Raw genomic sequence first — 25,748 nt, 5'->3', positions numbered from 1 at the left:
TGCTACTGGAAAGCTCTAAAAAGCAAAGAGAAAACAGGGATCCACAGATAAGTAACTATTTTAACACTTCCTCTTTCCCCCTAAAGAGGAAAACAATGAGCAATGGTTGTTCAGGCACGAGCCCCACAAAGCTTTCAGGGTAAAAACTCAATTGGTTTCTCCTCTTCAAAGTATTCCCTATAAAATTAATGGAAAAATTTAAAGAAAATGAACAGCTTCACTCTTCCCCAAACATCTGCTAAAATATCCTGTCTGTTCTGAATAGCACTGTTTCCCGTAACCTTCTCTTGCCAGACTAAAGACAGATAACGATTTAGGTATCAAGTCTCACAAGTTGCTGGGTGTATCTGTTGTTTCACAGAAACATGTTAAATGCCCTGCTAGGCCTGCGCTACCCAGCAACAGCCCCTGGCAAGGGAGAGACTGGCACGAGGACTCCTCCAGCGTGCGAATTCGCTGGGTGGGTCTCTGCATGCCTCCCAAAGCACAGGGGACACCTCACCACACTGCAGTGCACTAGACACGGTGGGGCCTTCCCACCTCTCCCTCAGCGCATCTTCCAGAGGGATTCAGTCCTCACTATGGACTTCAAATTCTTTCAGGGACTTTTATTCAAGAGAGGACAACTCTTAAAGTAGCTGGCAATTTTACACTCTCCTAGGCAATATAATTCTGTACGATGTTTTAGAACGTGCCTGATTCAGGGATCAGAAGACAGGACCTATCAATGGTAAATGTAGCTGCACAGCTCTGAAGACATTACACAACATCTCTGCTTCCTTTTCCTTATCTGGTAAGCTGGGATTGTACAATGTACTTACCCACTTTGCAAGGCTTTTGGAAGTAGTTCATGTCTGAACCCACTATAACTTCTCAGTGTTGGAAAGTGCAATCTTATCCAACCTCAATTCTAGTGCAAAATGTATTATATTCAGGGTCAACAGATTTAAGATGACCAGGGGCCCGTAAATGAACCGACCTGAAGGAATGGTACCTCAGAGAAATTTTATCTTTCCCCTTTCTTTCGATCACACCATTGCCTGACACAGGCAAGGCCCGCAGCTACAGGAGACGGACCTACCTTACTGTGAGCTGTTGCCAGGTACCCTTTCCTCACATTCAACATCTTGGAGTTCTATAACTTCTACTTTAGAATTTCTTCTTTCACATCGCACGTTAAAAGGCACATGGGGGTCCTCAAATGGCCCGTGGTCAGCTTCATGGTATCCCTCATAGGACGGAAAGCTCCCTCCCCGGGAGCCGTGGCTGTGCACCGCAGGGTGGACAGCAACAGTCACTGAAGCCGAGGCAGTCACAGTAGTGATAGGCTGGCAGTACGCTGGTCCTGCGGCGCCCACGGCGCCAAACGCCGGGCTTCTCATGTTATGAGAACGAGCCCTGTGGCCCACGCGATCCCTATTGCTAGGTCCTGAATGCCCTTCAGTAGAAATTTCAAAAGCGTCCCTGCGAGGGCGGTAAGGAGGTGGTCGCAGCCCTTCCCTCGCTTCCCGTTTGGGTTGTCTGCCCTGACGCCACGCCTGCTGTGTGCCAGACTCCGGATTTGATTGTAATCTGGGACTCGACTGATGCCTTGTCTCTGGCTGAACCACCTGGAAGAGAGATGCACGGTAATGCCTCTGACAAAACAAGGCAAACAAATTCTACACTCGCTTATAGTTTATGCTAGGAACAATGATAATAATGCTGTCCTGGCTCTAACTCCACAAAGGTAATGTCTGGAATCTGATAACTGTTGATTTTTCCAGAGAGTTTTTGTCTGAAGTTATTAAAACCTGGAAAGCATACCTTCAGAACAACACAGGATGACAACCGAAAACATTATTGTAAGCTTCCTACATACTGGTCCATCTTTTCAAAGGGATGGGTGACAAGCACTTGATCGGAACTCGTTTAACAAGCAGCATTGCGGGCATTTGGAAAAGGCTCTATTCCATGCAGGGTATATACACAGGATGTTAGTAGGGTAGTTTGTATAGACTGTAGGAATCTGTTTTCTGATTTCCGTAAAAAGCGTGAAGCACAGCGGCCACATCAGTCAATAAACCGTGACCAACTTCAAATGTGGCTCTGCTTGTACCTATTTCTAGGCCTCTGCTGAACAAAAACAGATCCGCATTGCAGCTCAGCATGCAGCATCAGCAGGGGTAGGAGACAGCTTTTTCACTCTCCTTTGAAATCACAGTTATGCCAACCCAGTAGCAAGACGCAACAGGCCCAAGATTTCGTACAACCCTGAAACTATTTTCTTCTGGCTCTATCAATCTTTCTCCCCCAAATGTGCTGCCAGAGAGAGGTTTATGAGATGGTGATCCACAAGGAACTATGTGGAAGTGTTTGGATCTTTTAATCTCTCCCCACTCGCTCTCTCTGAAAACAGTCATCAAATAGACTGAGAGCTCTCTCTTGTGGCTGGTGCCAACACGATGTAACAGCAATTACGCATGCCAAAGACCCCCACTCTCCTACTTTCCACTCCACTTTCCATTTTACCTCCAGCTTGTTTCTGAAGGTGAGGATGAGGAAAGCCTTCACTCCCGGCTTACAAGTTTTGGCACAAAGTCACAAAGCATAATCAGCCAGCAATATGGAAGAGCTTTCCACAAAAATAAACAGAATTAAACAAAAAAAAAAACAAAACACCAAACTCTCTTCTTGCCCTCCTGCCAGTCAATATTCAAGCTACTTACAGTGGATCTTGCAAAGACAGGATTCTCAGTTGCTTCCACTATTACTTGATGGACTGGTGCCCCGGGACCTTGGGTGGCCTCATACTGATGAAGCTCTTCACTGATGCCGGACACTGTGGTTTGAGAGCTGTACTCTGAATCAGAGGAATCTGACCCATTATTTGTGTGCCCAGCTGGCAATGCAAACCTCACGATGCTTGGGGGTGGCTCAGGAGACGGTGTGGGCAATCTGTTTCGTCCATTGGCTGGAGAAACCTGATAAAGACAATGCATTCAGTAACATTAAGTTAGCATTACCCTTTCAATCATTAGTGCTTGGCACAAACATTCTTCTGCCAAATGCAACGTCCCATACCATGAGAACCTTAGCACCAGTTTTCTGATGAACATTTATACTGAACTGAAAAAAATAATGAAAGAAAGAGAGACATGATCTCTATCTGTGGATACGTATGTAAACAGGATTACACAGATTCTTCTGGGTATAGGTGTCTCAGGAAGTGCATGCACTTTTACTTACAAATATAAAAATAATACATGGACTTCCTCCCCCTTCAGCATACATTAACAATGATTTAATAAAATCACCTCAAATGTGTATCTATAGTATGGTTCAGTGTTTATTTGCAGAGAGACAGACATACGGATAATAGCAACGTATACGGTGATAACAGCCACATATATATATTGCTTGAGTAAGGGACATGTCATGTATACTGTTAGGAATACAAAAGATTACACACTGTCATCAAAACTGTTTTGCTAATACTAAAAAACTAAACATCAACAACTAAGTGAAGCCTTCCACCCATCGAAAACACTGCTTGAGCCAAGAGCACGCCACAGGGAGGGGCAACCGGACACGGGGGACCTTCTGGCAGATCGGTCATGGCTATCAAGGTGTGGTCTGTGGACCACCACTGGTGTATGTTGGTCCACACAGGCCTTCCTGGTGGTCTGCTCAGTTAAATATTTTGGGGAAAGCAACAGAGGCATTGAGGTAGGAAAGAAGAAGATACGTGTACAAAACGAACTGTCTTTTGCAAAATATTGGGGAAAATACTTATTTTACAAAATAGTTTGCGTACCACATTACGCTTTTAAAAAGCATAAATAATCCTACACTTCTATCAGGTTTACTGATTGCAGCCTCTAATACAATAGTTATTTAAAAAAACTTCTAAAATGTAAGTAAAAGAATATCAACTAAATAACAAACAGCACTTTTAATAAAGATTAAAAAAAAAAGACTTGAGCAGGAAACTTTAAAAAATCCAAGAGAATTTAAAAAATAAAGAGTTTCTAAAAAAAGGGGGGTGATCGGGGGGGCAGGGGTGCAGACGTAGTATTATTTCTTCTGTTTACCATTAATTTTACTGACCTCAGGGTATGGTCCAAAGAACGAAAGAAGAACAGGAAGCAGCACCAATCCATTGAGAACTCCCAGAATGGTTAAGATTGCCAAAACAGCAAAGAAATACCTGAAGTAGGTTTTAAGTGGTTTGGGGGAGAGAACAGCCACAAGTATTGTTAGAAATGAGGGATTACGCATTATTCCTACATATGTTAAGATAATACATACAATAAATTAAATCTAAAAGATTACTAATATTGTACTAAATACTTATATCACTTTTCATATAGAGATACGTGGTTTTTTACCTTTTGAATTAGAGAAGCTACATTCCACAACCCAAAGTGTTAGTTGATAAAGGAAAGAAAAAAATTACATTTGTTAATTTCCCAGAATCTGGAAGCATGTAATGTTATTTATGAATGTGTTACACAAACACAAAAATATGGAATGTGCAGTGAATAGCTGAATGGATTGAAAGCACAAATACAATGAAAAGGGGCCCCCATTAGTGAAAACCCAGCAGAAGCAAACAAATGAAGTGAAGGGTGTAGAATTTAAACAATTTAGCCTAGAAGGAAAAGAAGCCCTCTTCTCCCAGCAGCTAATCCACTGTGAAATGCTTCTGCATCTTACAGCAGAATCTCTAATTAAATCTCCAGTGTATCAGGTAAGGGTTTCCCTTGCTGTTCATTAATCACAACTTTCCGCCTAGAATTCTGCAAGTTCCAGTTTTACCGAATAGCTCAAATTGCAACCTTTTTACAACACAGGAACCCGTTTTCTGCAAAGAAAATGCTGCCCATTCTATAGTAAGCTTCAGCATTGTACTGAGTAAGACCACTCCACAATGGCAGAGCTGCATTGCAGGCTAATCTTTTGTTGAACAATTTAGCATCTCTGAATACTCTTGTTTTGCGTCAGCCAATTCAAACATAAAGGCTGAAGTACTATGGAAGAAGAGGAAAGTGCACAAGTGGTTGTCCTTTCCCACCACTGAGGGCTAAGGTCTGGGATCCTTCATGAATACCAAGGTAAACCTGTCAGTAAAAGGAAAGCCTTGCTAGTTGGTATTCAGCACAGCTGGGGCTCAGACTAAACTTAAGGCTGCGTTGTAACTAATGATTTCAAGGACTCAGTCTTGGTAAATTCCTGGAGGAGAAGGCAAAGGAGAAGAACGGAGGGCAAGTTTGCCACTAATGGGTCTGCTGATTACACTGTCTAGCCGGCAACAAACTTTACTGCCTCCCAATTTCCACATCTGATCAAATATATCAGCCTCCTGTAAAACTACAAATATCCTGCTATTGTAAACATATGGGAATTTCTGATCTGCATTAGCAAAAATCAGCAAGCCAATCTCCTCTACTAACATAAACCACCAGAACTTTATACTGGGACAGAGATCAACAACAGGCATTAAAAACATTTGCATCTCATCCATCTAATGCTAGGATAAACAGGAGGATTATAGCTCTGACCACTTGGTGTATACAATGTCGGTTAATTTACTTAATCTTCCACATTGTTGGACTAATCTATCGCTTTCCGGAAGCTGGGATCTTCTTCGCCCACTATAACAATGCTCAGGCTCCCATAGTTTATTTTATGCTATTTTTTAAACAAGGCAAACTGAAGTCAGATTGTGCTAGAAAATGAGAAACTGATGGCCAAAAAAAGTAAAATCACATAAGTTGAAAAGTTGAAAGGCTCATTTTATAAACTGAGAGAACATCCAATCCAAATTTGGTGTGAAGGGCTGCTACAATCTTCCATTTGCTATGACACAAAAAACATGCTTGCCAAAATCTTGTCTGTTAAGCAGGAAAGTAGCACAGCAAACGTACCCCCGTAAATTTAGGTTAAATCTATAAGTAATGTATATGTCAAAGTTTTCCAACCCTTACAAGATCAGGTCCTAAAGAATAATTCTACCTTATTTCTTCTATAGCAGCAAAATAAAGTAAAAAATACTGTCATGGGAAAAAAAACCCAAATTCTGAGACATGCAGTATCTGTATAGTAATAATCCTCATGTAGGTTTCATGAGGTCTAACTGCAAACTGCCTGCTTTCTTCAAATCTCTTACATACATAAATAAAAAATCTTGATGAGATTTAGCAGCCATTCTCAGTTCCTGCCTCTGACATTTTGTTGTTCTTGTTGTCAAATGGATGTCAGCTAAGTCAAGTCATCTATCCAGCTTATGTCTACCTAAGTAGTTAAGTCATCTTTCAGAGCATTTTTATTTGGCCCAGTTCTACCTCAGTTCCCTTGTAGGGCTTGGAATATTTTTTTTTCGTGCTGTAGTTCGCCACAAAGAACCTGTGTTACTTCTAAGATTAGCCATTTTGCAGAGCTCCACAGGTTGTTTGTAATAGAATAGGATCTGTTTCATTGCACTTCTCAAATTCCCCTCAACGAAAAGCTTGCTTTCCTCTCATACTTGACGAATTCACATTCTTAATTAAATTCACAAGAAACAGTCTGCCTGTACTTCTAAACAGAAGGGCCTTCAGGCTTTGCTTTACAAAATTTTAATATGAAGTTCTGTGTTCATACTTATGGTTCCCCAGCTCCCAAACGGTTTTTTTTTTTTCCTCTCCCTGTTATACATTGCTGTAAACCTCACATAACGATAGAAGGAGAAGGCCCGGAGAGAGTCACTTGGAGCACACAGAGTTGCAGTGTGTTTGTAGGTTCACGCGTCCTTTGCACACAAATTGCTATGCGTACAAGAAGTCTGGAGGACCTGAAGGCTAAAGGTCAAACCCAGCTCACACTGGACAATACCAGACGCTTTGAACTGACTCAAACCCAGAATTAACAAACTTTGCTAAAGAGGGCCATTTCTGTGTTCTTTCATACTGGGTGTCAGATTTTCCTGGAACAGATTTTAATACCAGCAATGGAAACACTACTGCATCTAGCACGTAACAAGGAGTTAATAAAACAGAGGGAAAACAGGACCATGACGTAAGCATGCTTGACACACCATGCATAGTAATAAAATGACAGATACGCTGAAGTGACCAAAAATTTAAAGCATGCTAATTTTTATTTTAAAAACGAAGTCAGGACACACACAAACGCCTTACCTGACAATAAAATCGAACTCTGATCCTGCGAGCATTAACACTCCAAGCAGAGTGGACACGGCCCCATCCAGCACTGGCGCAAACATGTGTTCCAATGCGAGGACAGCCCTGTGGTTCCTGTCTCCTATGGCAGTTAAAAATGCCTGTAAAACAATGAAATCCATTTCATTAGACAGATGTATATAACCTTCCAAACAGCCTCTCTCAGAGCCAGTTAATTACTTTTCTCTAGCTGGCTAACCTTCAAGAGAAGGCCCGATTCTGCAGTCATACCACACAGCTGCTGCTGAAGCCACACCACCAGAGTAAGCACTGATTACAGTCAGATCACAGTAATAATTCTGGAAACAATGCCTGCTTGCACCAGTAGGCTTTTGCCTCCAGCTTTGCTTATTTCCACCTGCAAAGAATTCATTTCATGATGAAAGGTGTCAAAATTACAGGGCCACTCCTCTCACTCTCATGGGGACATGACTTCCATGACTTTTTTAACACTTCTATTTCACTCAACATAAATGTTTTTGCAACTTCTATTACTTCAAAGCTAGGAGGCCTATAGGTACAAAATCGCCGTAGGAACACTACTGAACACAGTAGTGCCTGAGCAACAATATGACTAGTGAAATGCCTTTCTCCCTCAGGCTCCTTAGTGAACAAGCTGTATCAAGAATACTGAAATGCTGTTGTTTTGTATGAATTCGTCTTCTCTGTGCGTGACTCAATGGTTTAAGAAAACAAGAACCTGGCTGACCTTCTTCCTGTGATTTATAAGGGCTCTTTCTTCAGCAAATCCTCTACTGACTATTAAGATACGGACTCAAGCAACTATCTTCCTCTTGGTCCTGGAATTTAAGTGTCCCTTCTCCAGTGGCTTATTTTCACTTATCTGACGAATTTTAAAAATTTGAAATCAGTCAACACTTAAAGAAGTTATTTGGTGGGACAAGCAGACCAAAAATGGGTACACATCGGGTGAGATTCCCAACCCTCACTTCTGTAGGTAACCAAACCGTGTATTATTAATCTTTATTATTGGATTAAAACTCGTCTGTGGAAAATTAAATGTATCCAGGGCATTTTACATTCCCATATACATAAATGGATAAAGAATCTCCCTCAGGGTAAAAGCAGCTGTCAATGAGAAAACTCACATGGATCCACAAACATATTAACACATTATATAAACACATGTACATGTGTGTAATTAAAGGATGCATGATACAAGTCTACTATTGATTCAGAAATTATTTACAGAATTTAAAAAATAAGGTCACTATTCGTAAGTGGTAGCAGAGAACTGAGCCACAAGTGGATTGTGAATCACTCTTAAACAAGTTCAATTAAGTTCTCTATCAACAGTCATACCATGGCCTTTTTTGTTTATGGAACACTGGTTGACTGTTTATATGCAGGACATTCTGTGAAGGTCAGTACTGCTGCTATCATCTGAGGTCTACTAGGCAATCTTTTATTTAAAGCCTACATTTGAAAGTTTTTGACTCCAGAGTCAATGCAAAAAAAGCACAATTTTCAGTTTGCTTGGCATTTTACCTTCAGCCACGGGTAACTTTTACTTCTTTTTTTAAAAAACATAATATATATAAAGTCCTGTAAATTAGATTACTTTCTTCCCGTTTAGAAACAGCTAGGTGGTTTGTCCTTTTTTACTCCAGTTTTCCTGTTTTAAATCTTCAATTCTAAGAAACTGTTGTTTCTTTCTTCCTCTTGTACACCACTGGTTTCTCACACTTCCCAAACTACTGCCAAGTCCCAGCAAACACGTTTACCTCCAAAAGCCTAACTATCCACAGCAGCAGGGGAAAAATAGATACAATCACTTAGGGATACGGTTGCTCCTCTTTAACCTTACCCTACTTCCCCTACAATTTTTCTTAAAATTATTCTTTCCATCTACCATTTGATGTGTCCCAACTCTGTACATCATCTACAACATGTTCCCAGTATTTGGCCATCCCCAGTGTGCTCCTCTCTTTCTCACTGCCACCAGATCTTCTTAGCAGTCTACCAGTCCTCCTTCTGAGTCTAAAAGGCCCACTGCATTCCCATCCAATGTCACCACCACTTTCCAGACCCTTCCCTTCACTTCTTTTTGTACTGCTACAGTACTAAAATACTAGAGATGATAGTAGACTACAAGCACCTCCTCCCTAGAATTATGTTGTATTGACCGCTCATCCTTTCCTACTTTTTAATACAGTAAAATTCAAAACTATGAAGACACTTATATTCTTAAACTATTCAGAAATATTGATTAGAATAGCCTTACAGGAAAATGATTTATACTGAGTGAGCAAAATGTTGGAAAGATCAGTGCTGACATTGTCAAATGCGACCACAGAAAAATAGCACTCTATTCTTTGTCACCAAATAAAGCAAGATGACTTTTGCGTATCTGGAACTCCCAGAACTGCTGCCTTGCAAGCACACAGTTGTTTCTGTGCATTTTTGGACATCAGGTTGACTAAGCTGAGTGAGTAGGAGCACTCAAGATTTGGACACTTGGCCTTGAAAAATGCTGAAAATCTTTATATAAGACATACTTCTTTCCCCCCTCACTGCTCTTCTTCATCACATCGGAAAACTATTTTCCTACAGACTGCGTTTGTGCACACTATTAATAGCTAATGGGTTCTAAAAAGAAGGTGCAGATTTTTCAAGTGGAAAATAAACCCAAATACATTCAAATTTTAGTGGTCCAGAGAAATCAAATGACACTATATGTGATTTTGAAAATCTTTAAAGGCTTCTCTTCCACAAGACACAGAATGCAAGAGGCAACAAACAGCTACACAGCACTGAGGCAACAACAGTGAGGCTGCAGACAAGGACCAGGAGAGTCTGGACTGAAGTAAGGTGCATTGAGAGCTCTGCTTTCTCTATCTATTTGCAACACTCAGACAATTAGATATCACAGGTAATGTATCGCCTTTTATCTCCTGGGAGAATGCCTCAATAGTTAGGAACCGCCTCACCAAGATCAACTCTGCTCTATCAAGATAAATCGAATGGCACACAAAGCTGTGACCAGCTTCTTTCTGAGAATCATGTCACTGACTCAGGAGATTAAATAAGGATTTGTGATCCTAACATTGCCACAATTTCAAAAAAATTTTCATTAATAATAAATAGACATCAATACTGATAATATTTAATGATATTTTATTTTAAAAATGCTTCCTGATTTTACGTACCAAAGCAACATGAACAGTGAATTCCACGCCAATGCCAACAGAAGCAATCAGGATAACCACAGGCACTGCACTCAGCTTTATTCCAATTAGACCCATCATGCCAAACAGCTCCACAGTCATTAGAGCCAGCACCACCACCTAGAAATTTCAAACAGATGTTAGTAACTTCTAATACTCCAGACACATGAAGAGAAAGATATTTAAAAACAACATGGTGATTATAAACCATACTCCTCAAAGCCATCCTATATTCCCAAAGACAACCTGCTTTTCCTTGTTTTGTTGTGCTCAATGGCAATGACTTGCTGAAGAGCCAGTTAAAATTATACTCCTAAGAACCAGTTAACAGACTAAGCATCAATTTTGCATGGGTTACAATTTATCAGTGATCTAAAAAACAATTTCTTCTGTATCATGGATACTCCCTCAAACATATTTTTTCTCTTTTTCACCTGTTTCTCAGACAATCCTTCCAGAAAAAGTAACTTTCAACTACCTGTATTGGAATTCTTTTTGTAGAACTGCAAATATCAGTGAGGATGACTTCTGAGTAGGTATAAAGCCCAGAAGAAAGTGAATGGCATAATCAGCTGATGAGTTTCAGGTTACAGAGGGGCTCTGAACTTTTAAGATACTTGGAGGCATTGAGACAGACAAAGTGAACAGTTAAATCTGAGGGAAAGCTTTTATTTTTCTTTCATCTACCTTGTAAAAAAAATAGAGGAAAAGGGAGGGGAGGAAATCTGTAGAATCAACTTTAAAAGTTGCTAAAGCCGAGCAGGAAAAAAGATATTGACATACTTATAAAAGCAATGGTGGACTCTGAAAATAAACGCCTTTTCCAAGGGAAAAAATTATGCACTACAATAAATGATTTTATAAGCTAATGAATCAAGAGTAATAACATAAATTGCTTGATTAAGTGCTATGAAAAATATTCTAGACTAAACATTTACCTTTTAACATACCTGCCGTATAAACGTACATTACAAAAACTAGTAACTGTTTTACGCTTTTCTACTTCTGGCATTTTATAAACCATACGATAGTTTATGGAATTTAAACATAGGAACATCATCATTCAATTTAACTTGAATGTTTACTGAGAGGCTGATGGGGCCTTGCAGAAAGCACGGAGGAGTATTCTCTTCAGTTTATAATTTTATGGCTCTTTCTCCTTGATAGCTCAGTTATACTCTTTCCAGTGTGTTCCATACAGCCCAACCACTTCAGTTTTTCCAGAAAGACTGCATTCAGAAATCAGTGGGAAAATTTACGGGCAAGTTAGTCACAAGCAACTGCCTTGAAAAATAACTATGTCTGATAAAAGGGGACAAGGAATACATAACTAGGAATAACTTCAGTATTTAATAAAGCTCTTAATTTTCCTCTGTGTCTTTATTTCTCATGTTAGTGTGCATCTGAGCAAGGGTAAAAGTTTATGTACCTTTCTAAGAAACCTTTAAAGCTGCAAAAAAGGTGGTCAAAAGATTAAGGTTATTAAGGTTTGTACCTTGAGCATGAACCCTACCCCCTCAAGTTGAATAAATATATAATGAATGATGCAATATACTCCACCAGAGGCCCAGACATAAACAAAACCTTCCCGACTACAGCAAGAGCTATGCTGAAAGGAATTTGACTTCAACAAAGACCCTTATAATAAACTTACAATGATCCCAGCCGTCCAGGGGTTTAGGAGGAAGAGGGCACACACCAGAAACGTGCAAGCCAAAACCACACTAATGGATAAGAGGAGCCAGTGACGAAGCCCAATGTACTGCTCCCAAAACAGAAACGGGTAACCATTTGGGTAGCTGGCGATCCCCAGGCTGGTGTAGTTACTACAGATAGCTCTCACTTTCTCGATAGCCTCCACAAAATCAGAAGTTTCACGCAATCCGTTGAGGTAGAAAGGAAACTGAGCATATTCTATGGGCTCAGCTGCTGGAACTAGGAGAAGGATAGCAGTGTTAAAGTATGTTTTTGGAAAGAAGAAGATACACAGGGAGCACGATTAACAAAACACTTTGTTCTCCACAGCAAAATGCTTAAAACTGTTGAATTTAAATTTTATTTCTTTGGAACAAGTGACATTTTAACAACTTCCCAATAAATTGAAAGCGGAAGCAGTACAGGTGATCGCTGTATTTTGTCATGCAGTGCAATGGGATGAACACAGTCTACATCAAGTCCCCAAAAAATTCTATGTAATTTAACAGATATATTTCAATACATGTATTTAATCCTCATCAGTGCTATAATAGTTTTTACTGAATACCTGGCCAAAAAATCCCTAACTACAATAAAAAGTAGAAGATCACATCATCTTAAACATTTTATTCAAATGCTCTTCTTTTATGCAAGTGCAGTTCCTTTGAAATCAAAGGTCCTTTCCCTGAAATTAACTGAGGTCCACTCACACAGAACCAGAGAAAAACTAATGCTCGATCATACTTGTTGGTTTTTAACATTTCCATTGAATATTTTGAAAGTCAAAGTCAGATTCAGAAATCCATGTTCTGTTACTGATGCAAATAACTGGGAAAAAAAACTAATATAAAAGTATTGGTTTACTGAGGAAATACTTAACTGTTTATCCTTTAATAATTCGACAAACCAACACTCTCCATGCTTCTTTTTGGGTGCAACGCTAAGTCTACTGTATGACAAGAAAAAAAAAGCTTCCATGAGGAGCATTTTGTTACTGCCGTTGTGTGTTCCAGACCCTGCAGGGTCATTCAGTTGACTTGCTAAACATGATTTGCCCTATTATTAATCTCAACTATAAATTTTCATTAAGACAAGACTTGGCTGACTGCCACAAAGCTCTCAGGTTCGGATACACTGAAGCATGGCTAGCTGGTTACCCAGTCACATTTTCAAGTACACCAGTCCTCCCCCATATGCCCTCTCCCCTTCCCCGCTGGTGTCCAACTAGCAATCCTCACAATAAATTGAAAGCTGAAGCAAAGCTATGCAAACTGGCATTGCTGCTCAGGAAAGCAGTGAATGGCACAGAATGGGAATGCTCCCCTACCTAAGTAGCTCTTATACTGTATCAGTGTTGGTAGCTTAGCACATGAATTAACTTGATAAAAATCCCTTAGGTATTAAGAATTGAGGATAAACATTATATAACCTAAGTGATGTAACTTCAGAATGACAGAGGCAGGAATTTCGTGCAATCTCTAGGTTTTTCTCACAGACAGAACTATGAGGTGACACTGAAAAGCCATGCTTACTGTAAGTTCTTAGAGCTTTAAACTGTAACAAAACTCATTTTTCAACCCGATAAAACCCTGCAGTGGTGGACATTTGCAATGGTGCACAGGTCTCTCAAGATTACAGAGTAACACAATATATTGTCCTGTTTACGCTTCTGAGCCCTGTACAGCATCAGCCAACTACGGAGTTACTGGTTCTTGAAGGAAGGAGTGGGGCGCTTATATAAACTGTAAGGCATTAAGATGAAACGCTACTTACTTCTCAGCCTTGTTTCTGGCATATAGTCTGCTTTGTCATGGACCCACTCTGGGCGGTGAGGCCGGATGTTGGCTTGCGAGGCAGCATAGGCCACAGGGTCATTGCTAACCCAGGCTGTCAGGTAGATGTAGAAAGCATTTGGGTTAATGATTCCATCCGCATCCACCAGACGCTGTTTAGTCAACTGCAAAATGGAAAAAATCAGAAGCCTTTCAGAGTTGAGTTTTGCTCTTGGGGCTCTAGCTGCAAACCTTTCAACAAATGGCCTGGAGACGCAACACACATATACATAGCAGGGGAAAAGGAGAAAAGTATGAAGCTTCGCTTGAAGTGACTTATCAGTAAACTATTGTTTGACAATGAAAAAAAATCTAAAAAAATACAGTGACAGTAGAAAGTGGTTATTTATAAATTAATACTCATATAATATTCACAATAACCACTAAATCAGCAGATGGTTCCAGAATAGACTGAACCAATTAAATTCAAATTCTGAAAGCCTGCAGCCAAGAGTGAAAAACAACCAAGTTGGAGAAACATATTTAAAGACAGGGAAGGAAAACCTGGCAAGAGTCCCTATACACGTCTGTGTGCAGTTAACCTCTGTTGTTAACACTGAAGGAAATGCCACCCAGTAAATGGAGGAGAGCTATAAAAATAAAACAACATCTGTATAAATTTTGCTAACACTTGCCTCCTATGACCTATGTATTCAGAAAATGCCCAGCGTCAAGAAAGCAGATGAGTGCGCTGTGTTATTTGGGTCACTGTGGGCAAACGCATCTGTGGGGTAAACAGCAGTGGTACACTCCTAGGGTTCTGTAGCCAAATCCTGCACAGCTAGAGCTCTCACAGAGGACTCTGTGGGTGAAAAGTATTACTGGGGTTTTTTGTTTTGTTTATTTAAAATTCTGGCTCGGCTCCAGTTTCAGGTCTTTTTAATGAAATGAAAAACAACAGTGACAGCACTTTTAAAAAAAAAAGCTGGATTCCAAGGATCTGGATTCAATTAGTCCACAGGATATGCAACAACTGTATGTCTTCAAGCTGTCTCTGGAACTGCACAGTACAGCGCTCAGCCCCTGTGGGTGCACCACACTTTTCTCCCTCCCAGGCACAGGAAATTATATCAGCAGCTGCAGCCCAATCACATTTGTTCCACAGCGTACCTGGTACACTCTGCTAAACAAAATCTCACTGAAGGTTTTCTCTTCAACTCCCTTTCTTTGCTTAATTCATAGCTGAAGCTTCATTCAGACCTGACAGCATGTTGCATGTTGCTATACAGCAGTGTGTTTTACACACCATAGTAACTTTGAACAATGTACTCCGTAAATCTGTCACCTTTAATGCCAGGAAAAAAAGAAAGACAATAAGCAGATCTGCCAAGAAGCTCATTAGAAAGACTATTTTTCTGCCTGAAAGCACAGCGACTCAATGATGGCTTTAGGAGAGGAGAAGTTAGGTTATTGCAGAATTTCTTCTTAAGAGGCTTGATACCTAATTTTAGTATAAGGAGTCAAACCTAATGTGTTTTCACCTGCCAATGGCTACAGCAAATGGGAGTAATATGCTGTGACAACCTTGCAAAAGAACCTCAGACATACTTTATTTAAGCAGCTCAAACAACTGCCACTCTTAGTCCTATAACAGTATATCTGTATTTAGTGATGATGGTGCAAAAATATGATACAGCATGTAACGATTTCAGTCTCTTTCCACTATAATTCATCAACATATTTTTTAAAACATTATGTTCTGCATGAATTGGTAGGAACTAACCAAATAATTGCAAATGCTAGATCCAAAGCCACAGCAGAAGGCTGAGCAAAGGTCAAGCCTATAAGGCAATCTGATTCAAATCAGCAACAATGCCACTTTGGACAGCAAGGCTAACGTTGGCTCTGCCTGGCATGGACCAGAATCCATCCATCTACCTATGGATGCAGCAAAGCATTTTTTACACCATTTTCAGTGGAAACCAAATGTGCCGGACACTGGAGCAGTACCGAACATACGCCAACCAGTAATAATCAAGGGCAGGCATTCCCAGTATTGATTTCGAACACTTCACAACACAGGCCAGTCTGCAACTAACAAGTGGCTTCCGCAAAGTCAGTGAGGCCGTGCAGTAAGGTATAACTCAGGCATTCAATTCATCAAGATGAAAAAAGACTACGACATGCTCTTTGCATTTTCTCCCATTCCTGATGACTTGTGCGTTCCTGTATAAACCAGTACGGACTCTGACACAGTACCTGGCTGATGTCAATGGGCTTTGCTCGGTTGCCTGTTTGTACCAAGAGTTTGTAAGCCAAAACAGCGTCATCAGATCCATTTTTATAATTGTTGTAAGTGATCTTCCCAGTTTCCCAGTCGCTGTCAAATGCATCCTGAAGTCCTGAAGCGTTAAGGAAGGCAAGGGGAAGACAGAACAAGCAGGTAAGCAATCACTCTTAGAAACAATTTTCAGTAGGAAGAAAGAATAATGACTCTTTTTCATAGCTGAATCAGAAAGAAAATCATCCACCTGCTGCCTGTAAATTTGAGGGTTCTCATTTACTGTCAGTGTGTGGGAAGGTAAAAGTACCGGTTGCATGTCCAGGATTTTACCCAAAGAAATGCAGGGGAAGCAAGAAAGTGCAAAGGAAAAGCCTCAAAAGAAGCCTCCCATGTTGTGCAGACCAGCAAAGCTGAGCTAGCAATCTGCAGGTGCAATGTGCACCGGTGTAAACCGTCTTCCCCTTAAGGCAAAGAGGAGATATTGGATGGGATTAGGACCCTCTAGACCTGCTTTCTCAGAGCTTTTGAGAGCAATCTAGCACTCTACTTGGAGAAGTACATGAGGAAGAGTTAAGCTTGTCTAGAATGTCTAAGCTTGTCTAGAAAAGCACTTCTCCTTGTGAACCAGAATTCCAGAATCATCACACTTGAAACTCCATAAGCATATTTTCATTTTTCACCTCTTTTATACACATCCTCCTCAAAACAAAGGTGAAGTCTTCTCGCCCTGACCTGGATGTTGCCAGAACAGAAAAGGGCTGAGTTCAGCCCTGATCCAACTTCACCACCTACTGCGGACTTAAAACCAGAAGAGGCATTTAGTCTGTTATCTAGAAGGGAAACACTTCCATACTCCTCTCTGCCTCACCAAAACCTGGCCAAGTGCACTGAGCCACAGAGGAGAAGACACACCACTCTCATTAACTGCTTTAGGCTACTGCAGAGCACTGAGACAATAGCTTCTACGATATAAGCAGAAATTCCACTACAAGAGGAAAAAAAACCACACTCAAAACTTTCAACTTCAAACAGCAACTCAGCTGCTCCTTGAGCACAGCGTGAGTGAACACGATTTTGTCAATTTGTTCCATCTGTTCAACTTGTGCAGCTAATACAAGTCGTGGGATCTGCTGCCAGCACATGTAAAGATCACAGCCAACACCTATTCACTCTCAACTGTTATTTTCCTCCTTGCCACCCTTCAAGGGGGAGGGAATACCTCACAGCACAAATTTGGATCAGATTTAGTACAGGAAGCCACAGCCCAGTATAAGGAGGCTCTGTGCAAGCAGATGACAAACCACATGTCCAGGGAAGGGAAGGAAAAGGCTGGGGGAGTGGTGGTGGAGGAAATCGCCAACCCACCTCGCAGCTGTGCTGAAGAGCTGTAATGAAAACTGTCATTACGGATCAGATAGGTTAGCTACAGCTGTACAGAGATAAGAGCACTGAAGAGAAAAAGCACCCGGCTAACACCGTCTCCAGGCTGGAGTACCCGCTCCCATCTACAAACTCATCCCCTCTCCCTTAGAAAACTGCCTCCCACATTGTCCTGCCAAGTCGTACCCACTCATAAGCCAACAGGCTGAGAAACAAGTTATGAAAGAAACCTGCCATTATCTCCTCACGCAGCACTCCAGCACCTGCCCAGGAGGAGGACAGTTTGCCCTCAGGTTTTCTGGCATCACCAAAGGACTTTAAGGCCCCCCTTTGAAAAAACGTTGTTTGCTGGTGCTCTGGGAGAGGGGAAATCATTGCTTAGGACATGCAAAAATACCAATCCATCTCTCCTCTGCCAAGTTCAACTCCATGTGAGTCTTTCAGAAGGTGGCCAAGTGACGCCATTTGTGCTATCGTACCAGCCAAGTGAAAGACAACTTTGGGAGGTTAAGAGGAGGCTGTCAAAAAAGTACATGGGAAAGAAGACGACCACCAAAGAACAGCTTAATTTACAGTAAAAATGGCTCCTTTCAGCAGGAGGAGCACAGAAATTGCTGTGATAGACAGCATGTTGGGGCACAGCTTCCAGACTAACATCCAGCCCCTGTCAGGGGCTCCACAGACACACAATAACAAATACACCCACTGGCACGTGACATTACCAATTTGTGTTTGTAAGGTAGGTCAAAAAAGGGCATGTACATTTAACATTACTTCAGCGGGTGAAAACTCAGCTCTCACATCTGTTCTCACAAGTCTGCTCATCCCTCAAACCCTGCTCCCTTTTATTGCTTTACTCCTCAGCTCACTTAGTGCTTTACACTCTGGGTTATTTTATTACTGACCTTGCGGAAACTGAAAGTCTGCAGAAAGAATACCAAGAAATCACTATCAGTTGCACTTAATTTCTAAAGAATTTCAAAATTTCAATAATTAAAATTTCCCATAACATTTTGAAAATAATAGCAAAGTTGCTGCTTTCAAAGTACCTCCATTATAAACCGTTCATAACAATGATTTTAAAAGACATTTAATCTTTTATAAATGTAATTAATGAAATGTTTCTAGTCAGAAAGATAAAAATAACTTGTTGACCCCTTTCTGCAGAAAAGTTATAAAAATTAAGGGAATTTAAAAAAATCTTATATATGGGATTTTTTCATATCAGCAGTCACCTTTGCTTAATGCTTCAGAAGAAAATTAAATCCTCCAAAACTATGTGGGTTGTAGGAATGGAGGTGAAGAAGGAATTCCCACTGAATAATGTGGACAGCTGACACCATGGAACACCAGATAAGATTACCCTTTGCAAAAAAAAGCCTAATGACAAACCATCAGGGAATTCAAGCTACCTCATTTACATTCAGTCACCTACAAAAATAATGTTAACATTTCCAGTTTAAAGTAATGATTAGTGTTAACTCTTCTGCTGCGTTTTCAGTAACAGAAAATATGCTAATATGGTATGACACCAGAAAGCAAAATACAAGGGAACCTCTGAAAAAAGAAATGCATTAGGCTGAAGACTAGTAAACAAGGAGAAATGTACGGCTAAGACCAAGGACGCCTTCTTGATAAAAAATGCTTTTGTTCAGGTGCTGTTGCTTCCCTCATTCTGCTGGACAAATGTGTGCATGTCAGAAGGCCATCTTGAGCCATTAATCTCTAGCACTGATTTCCCAGTCAAGTTGGCAGGAATTAGCCATGAAGTTCAAAGTTGTGCATACTTTGATTATCCTGCTCCTCCAGCATGTAAAAATGCACCAGTAGAACTGTTCTCACCTCACAGAGGGTCCTCCCGGAACCCAGCCAAAAACTGTACCTTGGTTCCAAACTGTTTACACCTTCCCTCCCCTTTACCCCCTCAGCATCAGCTCCGGTTGGTAGCAACCAGATGTTGTTCTGCCTATTAGTGTCTACACCTTGAGATAATTCCCTAACTATAACAAGTATGGTAGCTTTTAGTATAACAATTTAGTTAGCCCCTACTACATTAATGCCCTGTACCATTTTAAAACATGACTTCTTTCTATTGATACATCTCAATATTCTTCCTATTTCCATCTTTGTGAATGCAGTATCACGCTCTGTGAAGACAGCCCTCTGTCTTTACAAAGCAGCTGGTTTGTATTAATTGTGCCTCTCTTGGGGAAGGTGGGGAGGAGGGGTGAGGACACAGACATGAATGCTAATTAGTAATCATTATGATTAATTCTAAAGCTGTGGGTGATCAAGGGGCCAAGCAATGTGTTTTCTGTCACACGGCTGGCATGTCCACTTGAACCACCACTGCAAGTCACTGCTTCCTGGAGTCTCCCTGACTGTTCCTGCATAACATTTTAGCTCCACACCCCTGTTGGTATGTCCAGGGTACCAGCAATACTCACAGCTCCTCTAGTGGAAGAAAAGCAGAGAACAATGAAGAAGGACAGTCAGGCTAATGTTGGCTGGAAGAGGAAAGGTAACTATAGAATCATAGAATGGTTCGGGTTGGAAGGGACCTTAAAGATCACCTAGTTCCAACCCCCCTGCCATGGGCAGGGACACCTCCCACTAGACCAGGCTGCTCAAAGCCCCATCCAGCCTGGTCCTGCACACTTCCAGGGATGGGGCACCCACAGCTTCTCTGGGCAACCTGTTCCAGTGTCTCACCACCCTCACAGTAAAGAATTTCTTCCTAATACCCGATCTAAATCTACCCTCTTTCAGTTTGAGGCTGTTACTCCGTGTCCTGTCATCTCACTCCCTGATAGAGTCCCTCCCCATCTTTCCTGTAGGCCCCCTTCAGGTACTGGAAGGCTGCTCTAAGGTCTCCCTGGAGCCTTCTCTTCTCCAGGCTGAACAACCCCAACTCTCTCAGCCTGTCCTCATAGCAGAGGTGCTCCAGCCCTCTGATCATCTTCATGGCCCTCTGCTGAACTATGGGCAAGAAGGAGAGAACAGGAACACCGCTGACAGAAGAGCAGATCTGGAAAGGTCACCTATGAGCACAGACATACAGCACGGAGAAGGAGATGTGCGGGCCCTTGGCACTGAGCCAGGGGCACACCAACAGTCCTTAGCAGAAGGAGGTGATGACAAAGACGACAGAGGCATCCTAAGTGCAAGAAGTGTAGAAGTCTGGGAAAGTATGTGGTGGGCCTTAGAGAAGGGCAGTGGGAATGCGGGTACTGCTGGGAGCAACACCAAGTGGGGTAGCCTCCAGCGTTTCACTCTGGCAAGCCAGCAAGGGAGTAGATCCAAGGACACCTCTTCCCGACTGTATCATTGGCAGTCTGTGCTGAGAACAAGATCCCAGATTTACGTCTCCCTCACAGGTTTTGCGGGGTGGGGGAGGCAGGAAGGTGGAAGGGGGAACACCAGACACGTTTTTTCCTACTGTTTTGGAACAAGAACAAAAAATACCCACAAAAGAAATAAAATAAACAGCAGAGGTACAAGAGAATTTGGAAAAGAATGTAGAAAGATGCCTGCTTAGAAATCTAGAAAGTACAGTAAGGTTCCAATCCACCAAAACATCTAAGCTATGCTGAATTTTCTCCCTGCCAGTAATACCTCCCCTTACAGCTCAATATGCTTATGTGAGCACAATATTTTAAGTAAAACTTCCAGTAAGTAGACTGTAATGAATGGATCCAATATATTTAAAACCTATTAAAAAACCCAAAGCTAACGGCTGAAATACTGCTTTGCATGATTTATCAGTGCATTAAACACACAGGAAACTTGATCATTTTGTTTAGATGCATCACTCAGATGCATTCGCTTTCCTAATACTGCCTGATAGAGTCTCAGAAGGAATACCCCAAATACTAACAGTTACCTACATGTTCTCTAAGAATCACTGGCAACACTGGTCATCTGTAAACAGTTAAGGTTAAAATTTACAGTCTCACTAGGTCAGCACAACTTATTTTTCTGTTGGCAAAAGCTTCCTGGAGATTCTCCCAACAGAAAGACAGAGGTAGGGCAGAAGTACTCTTGGGCAGAACTTGCTGAGATGTTAACAGTACTATTTATTTTAAATAAAAAGCAGTTATTTGTCTCAACATGTGTAATTATACTATCTTTAATATCTTTAATAAGCTTACTTTGATATAATTATCATCATAGCACTTGAAAGGCCATGCCTTCTCTTGTCTTCCTCTGCCCCATTGCAATTAACCACAGAAAAAGCAGCACCATAGAAAGAGTGAGGATACTTGACTGGAAATCTAGAACGCATAGTAAGTTCCCAGTCCAATAAAACACATAAGCCACACTGAATTTTCTTCATGCCAGCAGTCCCAGCTGAAGCCAACAGGATCGCTCATGTGCTGAAAGTTAAGTCTGTGCCAAAATACATTGCCGGATGGGGACTTTTCATTTACTGTGCTCAAACACTCATCAAACATTTATTTTCCCAAGACAGCGGGCCATATTTGGCTATTAATTATAAAGCAGAACTCTTCATTAGCTGTTTAGAAATGAATGGCCTGAGATGGCCTCTCATAGATACAATCTCTTAAAGCTTCACAACTGTCTTACTGGGGAGTAAACTTAGCTACAAAGAATTTAAGTGACCTGCTGGAGAAACAGCAAGTCAACGTGCAAGTTCAGATCAGCACCTGGGCGTTTGCCCTCCTGCTTGCGGTCTTTTAACTGTGTGACTGTATTCGAAGAGGGGAGCATTACTAGCAAGTGGTTACTACTGTACAGTCAAGAAAAGTTCATGCAACTCTCTCTTACCTTGCAGCCAGTCTCGAAAATAGTGCAACCACATTTTGGGAAGCTGCCTGTCCTCTTCCAACAAAACGTATGTCACATTGCTGAAACTTCTGTGAAGTTCATAAAGTAAGTGCTGGACGTTTGGATAGTCTGCTTTCTGTGTCACAATATACATGTTGTAGAATGAAAAGTACTTGAACTGTGCGGCAATAAAGTCATATTCCCGTGTCTCCCGTGGCACAATGTCTGTGAGATCTAGTCCATCTCTCACCCGGGTAGTTCCATAAAGGCTGAGCCCAAGTAAACCCAGAAAAAGAAAAATAACCACAATCTGCAACAGAAAATGGAAATGCATTTTGTTTTAGGTTTCTAAAGGAAACTAACAATTCATAATGGCACACTAGAAAGCCGGGTTCAAAATTAAAACCCGTCAGTCTACTTTAACGCCTTTATTCTTTTTTTTTTCATACACATGTACACTACAAGGCTAAGGTAATTTGTGCTTTAATGAAGGGTCTCTGCATCACGCATGAGAAATTTATATCATAACAAAGTTTAAAAGTGGCTTTAGTTTCACTATTCACAAGCTTATGCTACTGAAAGTCAACAAAGCCCTCACCCGTAACTTGTATTTGAAACGTATGTCTCTACAGCACACACAAGATAAAACTTTTGAAGTATGAAATTAGCTGTAAAATTATTAAGAATTGTTATTCCAAAAGAATTCTATTTATTCCTTATATTTAATACCACTGCCAGGATAATTTTACTACTGGGTGAGGCAGAAGTCTATTTTTGAGAAACAGGTAAATAGTTCCCTGATTACCTTAGCTTTTGGTTTTAGGAGGAATGGAGCATAATGCTTTTCTGCAAAAGATGAGAGTGTCCACTTCGTACAGGGTGGCTCAAGGCAATGCATACTGGAGTCTGAGAATTGGGAAAGCAAATCCCTCGTCGAGCTTGTGCTTTCTGGACTCTGGCAGCTAAGATTATCTTGCGTCACGGTCACTGGCTGCACAGATATTTCTGAGCGAGGCTCTGCTGTGGTGTAGTACACCTGCGTATGGGGATCGTATTCTGTGCGCAACTGCACTGTAGACTGCATTGTAATCTGAGTTTCATGTGCAAAACTGTGACTACTGTATGGGGGTGGAGGACTGTAGCAGGTATTGTCATTTTCCGCATATGCTTGAGGCTCAATCTGAATCACTCTGGTGACACACGGACTGTAAGTGAAGAGAAGAGAAAAACATCTGTTTGCATTTAGATACATCTTTATTTTATTCAGACTAGATAGGGTAACCTGGTTCCATCTGAGACTGCTCCTGCTTCTATTAGATGGTCTATATGAATTTAAAGTGTAGTGCTTTGATGCAAATTTTGTTCTGTATCTTTAGGAAATGTTTCTCTGACATGGTTCAAAGTGTGCACCTCTGAGAATATGTGTATACTTCTTGTGCTTAGGAAACAAGGAACCAGAATCTATCTGAAGACACTGACATCTACCCACACCACTCTATTAATTACACATGCTGATCAGGTCAATACTCAGGTAGTTGCACACAGTCTGAATGCACAATATGTGTATGAGTTTGCATTTACGTGCCCATGCTGATAATTAAGCTATTTAGATCAAAATGTAAACACATGACATACTGAGTTCTTCCGTTTAGAACTATTAAAATAACTGTTAAATAATACTTGGGCCTTCTGGATAAGATCTCAGACTTTTGGGAGGCAGGTTGAAACCACTTGCCATACACTGACCGATTGTTTTAAGAATTAAGTAAACATACATAAGTATTAATTCCTAGGAAGGATGAGGAACACAAAGAGACAAAATTACAGAAGTAATTGAAGCATTCCCTCTATTTTAGTCTACATGAGACCCTAATAAATACCTCGTTTATAAAAAAAAAAAATTATCAGAGACAAACCTCTTCCTGTAAATAAGAAATGACAAAATGATGATAGAAAACAGTGGAAGAGATTTTTCACCAAGAGGACAAATCCTACAAAAACAAGAGGAATTCAGAACATTGCCTACCTAAACAAAGCAAGTTCTCATTAAGTGCATTTCCTCATATGTAAATGGGCCCAAATTCTGATACACATTCGGTGCTACTTGAGATAGGGGAATAAATATAAGGTCTGATTGCCCTGTATTTCTCAGAATCAGGGCTCCAACATTCAAGTGCATTAGGCCATCTACTGAAATTACAACTGAATCAGAAATAGAAAGCAGGAGTCCTGGCTTGGGATCAACTCCCTGTTCTAACCACTCCCTCAAAAGCAAATTTAGGAAAGTGCTTTCTCTCTTTGACGTTAAAATTAAAATGTCAAATTATGTCAGCTGCTAGGTGGGTGTAAAAGGCTAAGATGACACAAGGTGGATTCTCCACATCCTTGTTATGACAGTAAGAGTATACGTGTAGAAACGCAGCTGATCCTCTTCATTGCAAGCAAAAGCAAAAAGTAAGGTAAGAAAACATGCTTAATTTCTAAGCAGTGGCTCCACTGATGACAGTAGACTCCTCCTAGCCACACTCTACGCTAAGCGCTGGCCGTGTATCAGGTAAAAGTTTGGGTATACACTCTTTAGAATGGCAGTATTACCACTCTAAATTACTATCGCAGCCATAACAGAAACTTTATCAAGCATTATCCTGTAATGGTATTGATCATCCTGCATTCCTTGTAGTCCTATAAAAAACTCGGATAAGGGCAAGTGATTTCACAGTTTATACATTATATTTATGTATTTAAGTTTAAAGGCATAAAAAGCATAAATAAACAGCATATAGTGGCTAACTGTAAGGAAGGCTTCTCAGGCCCCTGAGTTATGTACAGTCTTCCAAGATTACACAATACTAGGTAGCACTGGACACCTTGCAGTACACCACAGCATTCTAAAAAATACTTGAAGACACTCCTAAAGCATGGACCTTTTTACTTGCTTTCAAAAAGTTGTCCTTCAACAGTCAAAATGAACATACATATGAATGAAGGGGGTGTGTGTATTTTAACTTTTCCCCTCAGTCAGGTAAAAACAAAGGTAGCAAATGTAAGCCAATCACTAGCAATGAAATCACAACAATAACATACTGACCGTGCTACAATGAAGAACTCCCACTCCTCACAAGGAATGGTAGCACTGATTGCTGACCACAAAAAGGATCCACCTCATACATCAATCTATCACACATTCTCACCTTGTAAAACAGCAGAATATATCCAGTCTCCTGTCTTCCCGACGATAAAGGTCCATGCTCAGGATGGCAGGAAAAATCAGCAGAACCATAGCAAAGTTGAATACCACCACAACCGCTGCCTAGCAGAGATCAATCATAGGAGAAGCGATGCCGTTACTAAGCTTCATGTAGAGCATCAGCTTTACAAAGCATACAACTTCCTTTCATTTCTCATCCGCTCACCCATTTATCATGTCAGCCTGACAGAT

At 40.9% G+C, this 25,748-nt stretch overlaps 1 protein-coding gene across 7 annotated transcripts in view; it reads right to left on the bottom strand.

Moving 5' to 3' along the window:
* The window catches only part of PTCH1 (patched 1), a 75,111-nt gene that overhangs the window by 3,794 nt on the left and 45,569 nt on the right, over positions 1 to 25,748 (bottom strand). For all 7 annotated transcript variants that reach the window (XM_054185293.1, XM_054185292.1, XM_054185295.1 and 4 more), the window contains 11 exons: positions 25,501 to 25,619; positions 23,115 to 23,514; positions 22,310 to 22,619; positions 16,117 to 16,259; positions 13,859 to 14,042; positions 12,045 to 12,325; positions 10,373 to 10,510; positions 7,161 to 7,303; positions 4,090 to 4,189; positions 2,709 to 2,963; positions 1,082 to 1,610 (listed from right to left, as the gene is read on the bottom strand). In XM_054185293.1, coding sequence (XP_054041268.1) covers positions 1,083 to 1,610; positions 2,709 to 2,963; positions 4,090 to 4,189; positions 7,161 to 7,303; positions 10,373 to 10,510; positions 12,045 to 12,325; positions 13,859 to 14,042; positions 16,117 to 16,259; positions 22,310 to 22,619; positions 23,115 to 23,514; positions 25,501 to 25,619 — 2,601 coding nt within the window. In that variant the 3' untranslated portion in view covers position 1,082. The remainder of the gene's footprint in view (positions 1 to 1,081; positions 1,611 to 2,708; positions 2,964 to 4,089; positions 4,190 to 7,160; positions 7,304 to 10,372; positions 10,511 to 12,044; positions 12,326 to 13,858; positions 14,043 to 16,116; positions 16,260 to 22,309; positions 22,620 to 23,114; positions 23,515 to 25,500; positions 25,620 to 25,748) is intronic.

This window comes from Rissa tridactyla, chromosome Z, assembly GCF_028500815.1.
Source record: "Rissa tridactyla isolate bRisTri1 chromosome Z, bRisTri1.patW.cur.20221130, whole genome shotgun sequence".
In the NCBI taxonomy this organism is placed as follows: domain Eukaryota; kingdom Metazoa; phylum Chordata; class Aves; order Charadriiformes; family Laridae; genus Rissa; species Rissa tridactyla.
Note: the sequence above shows the minus strand (reverse complement) of the source record. Positions and strands in the feature narration are given on the sequence as shown.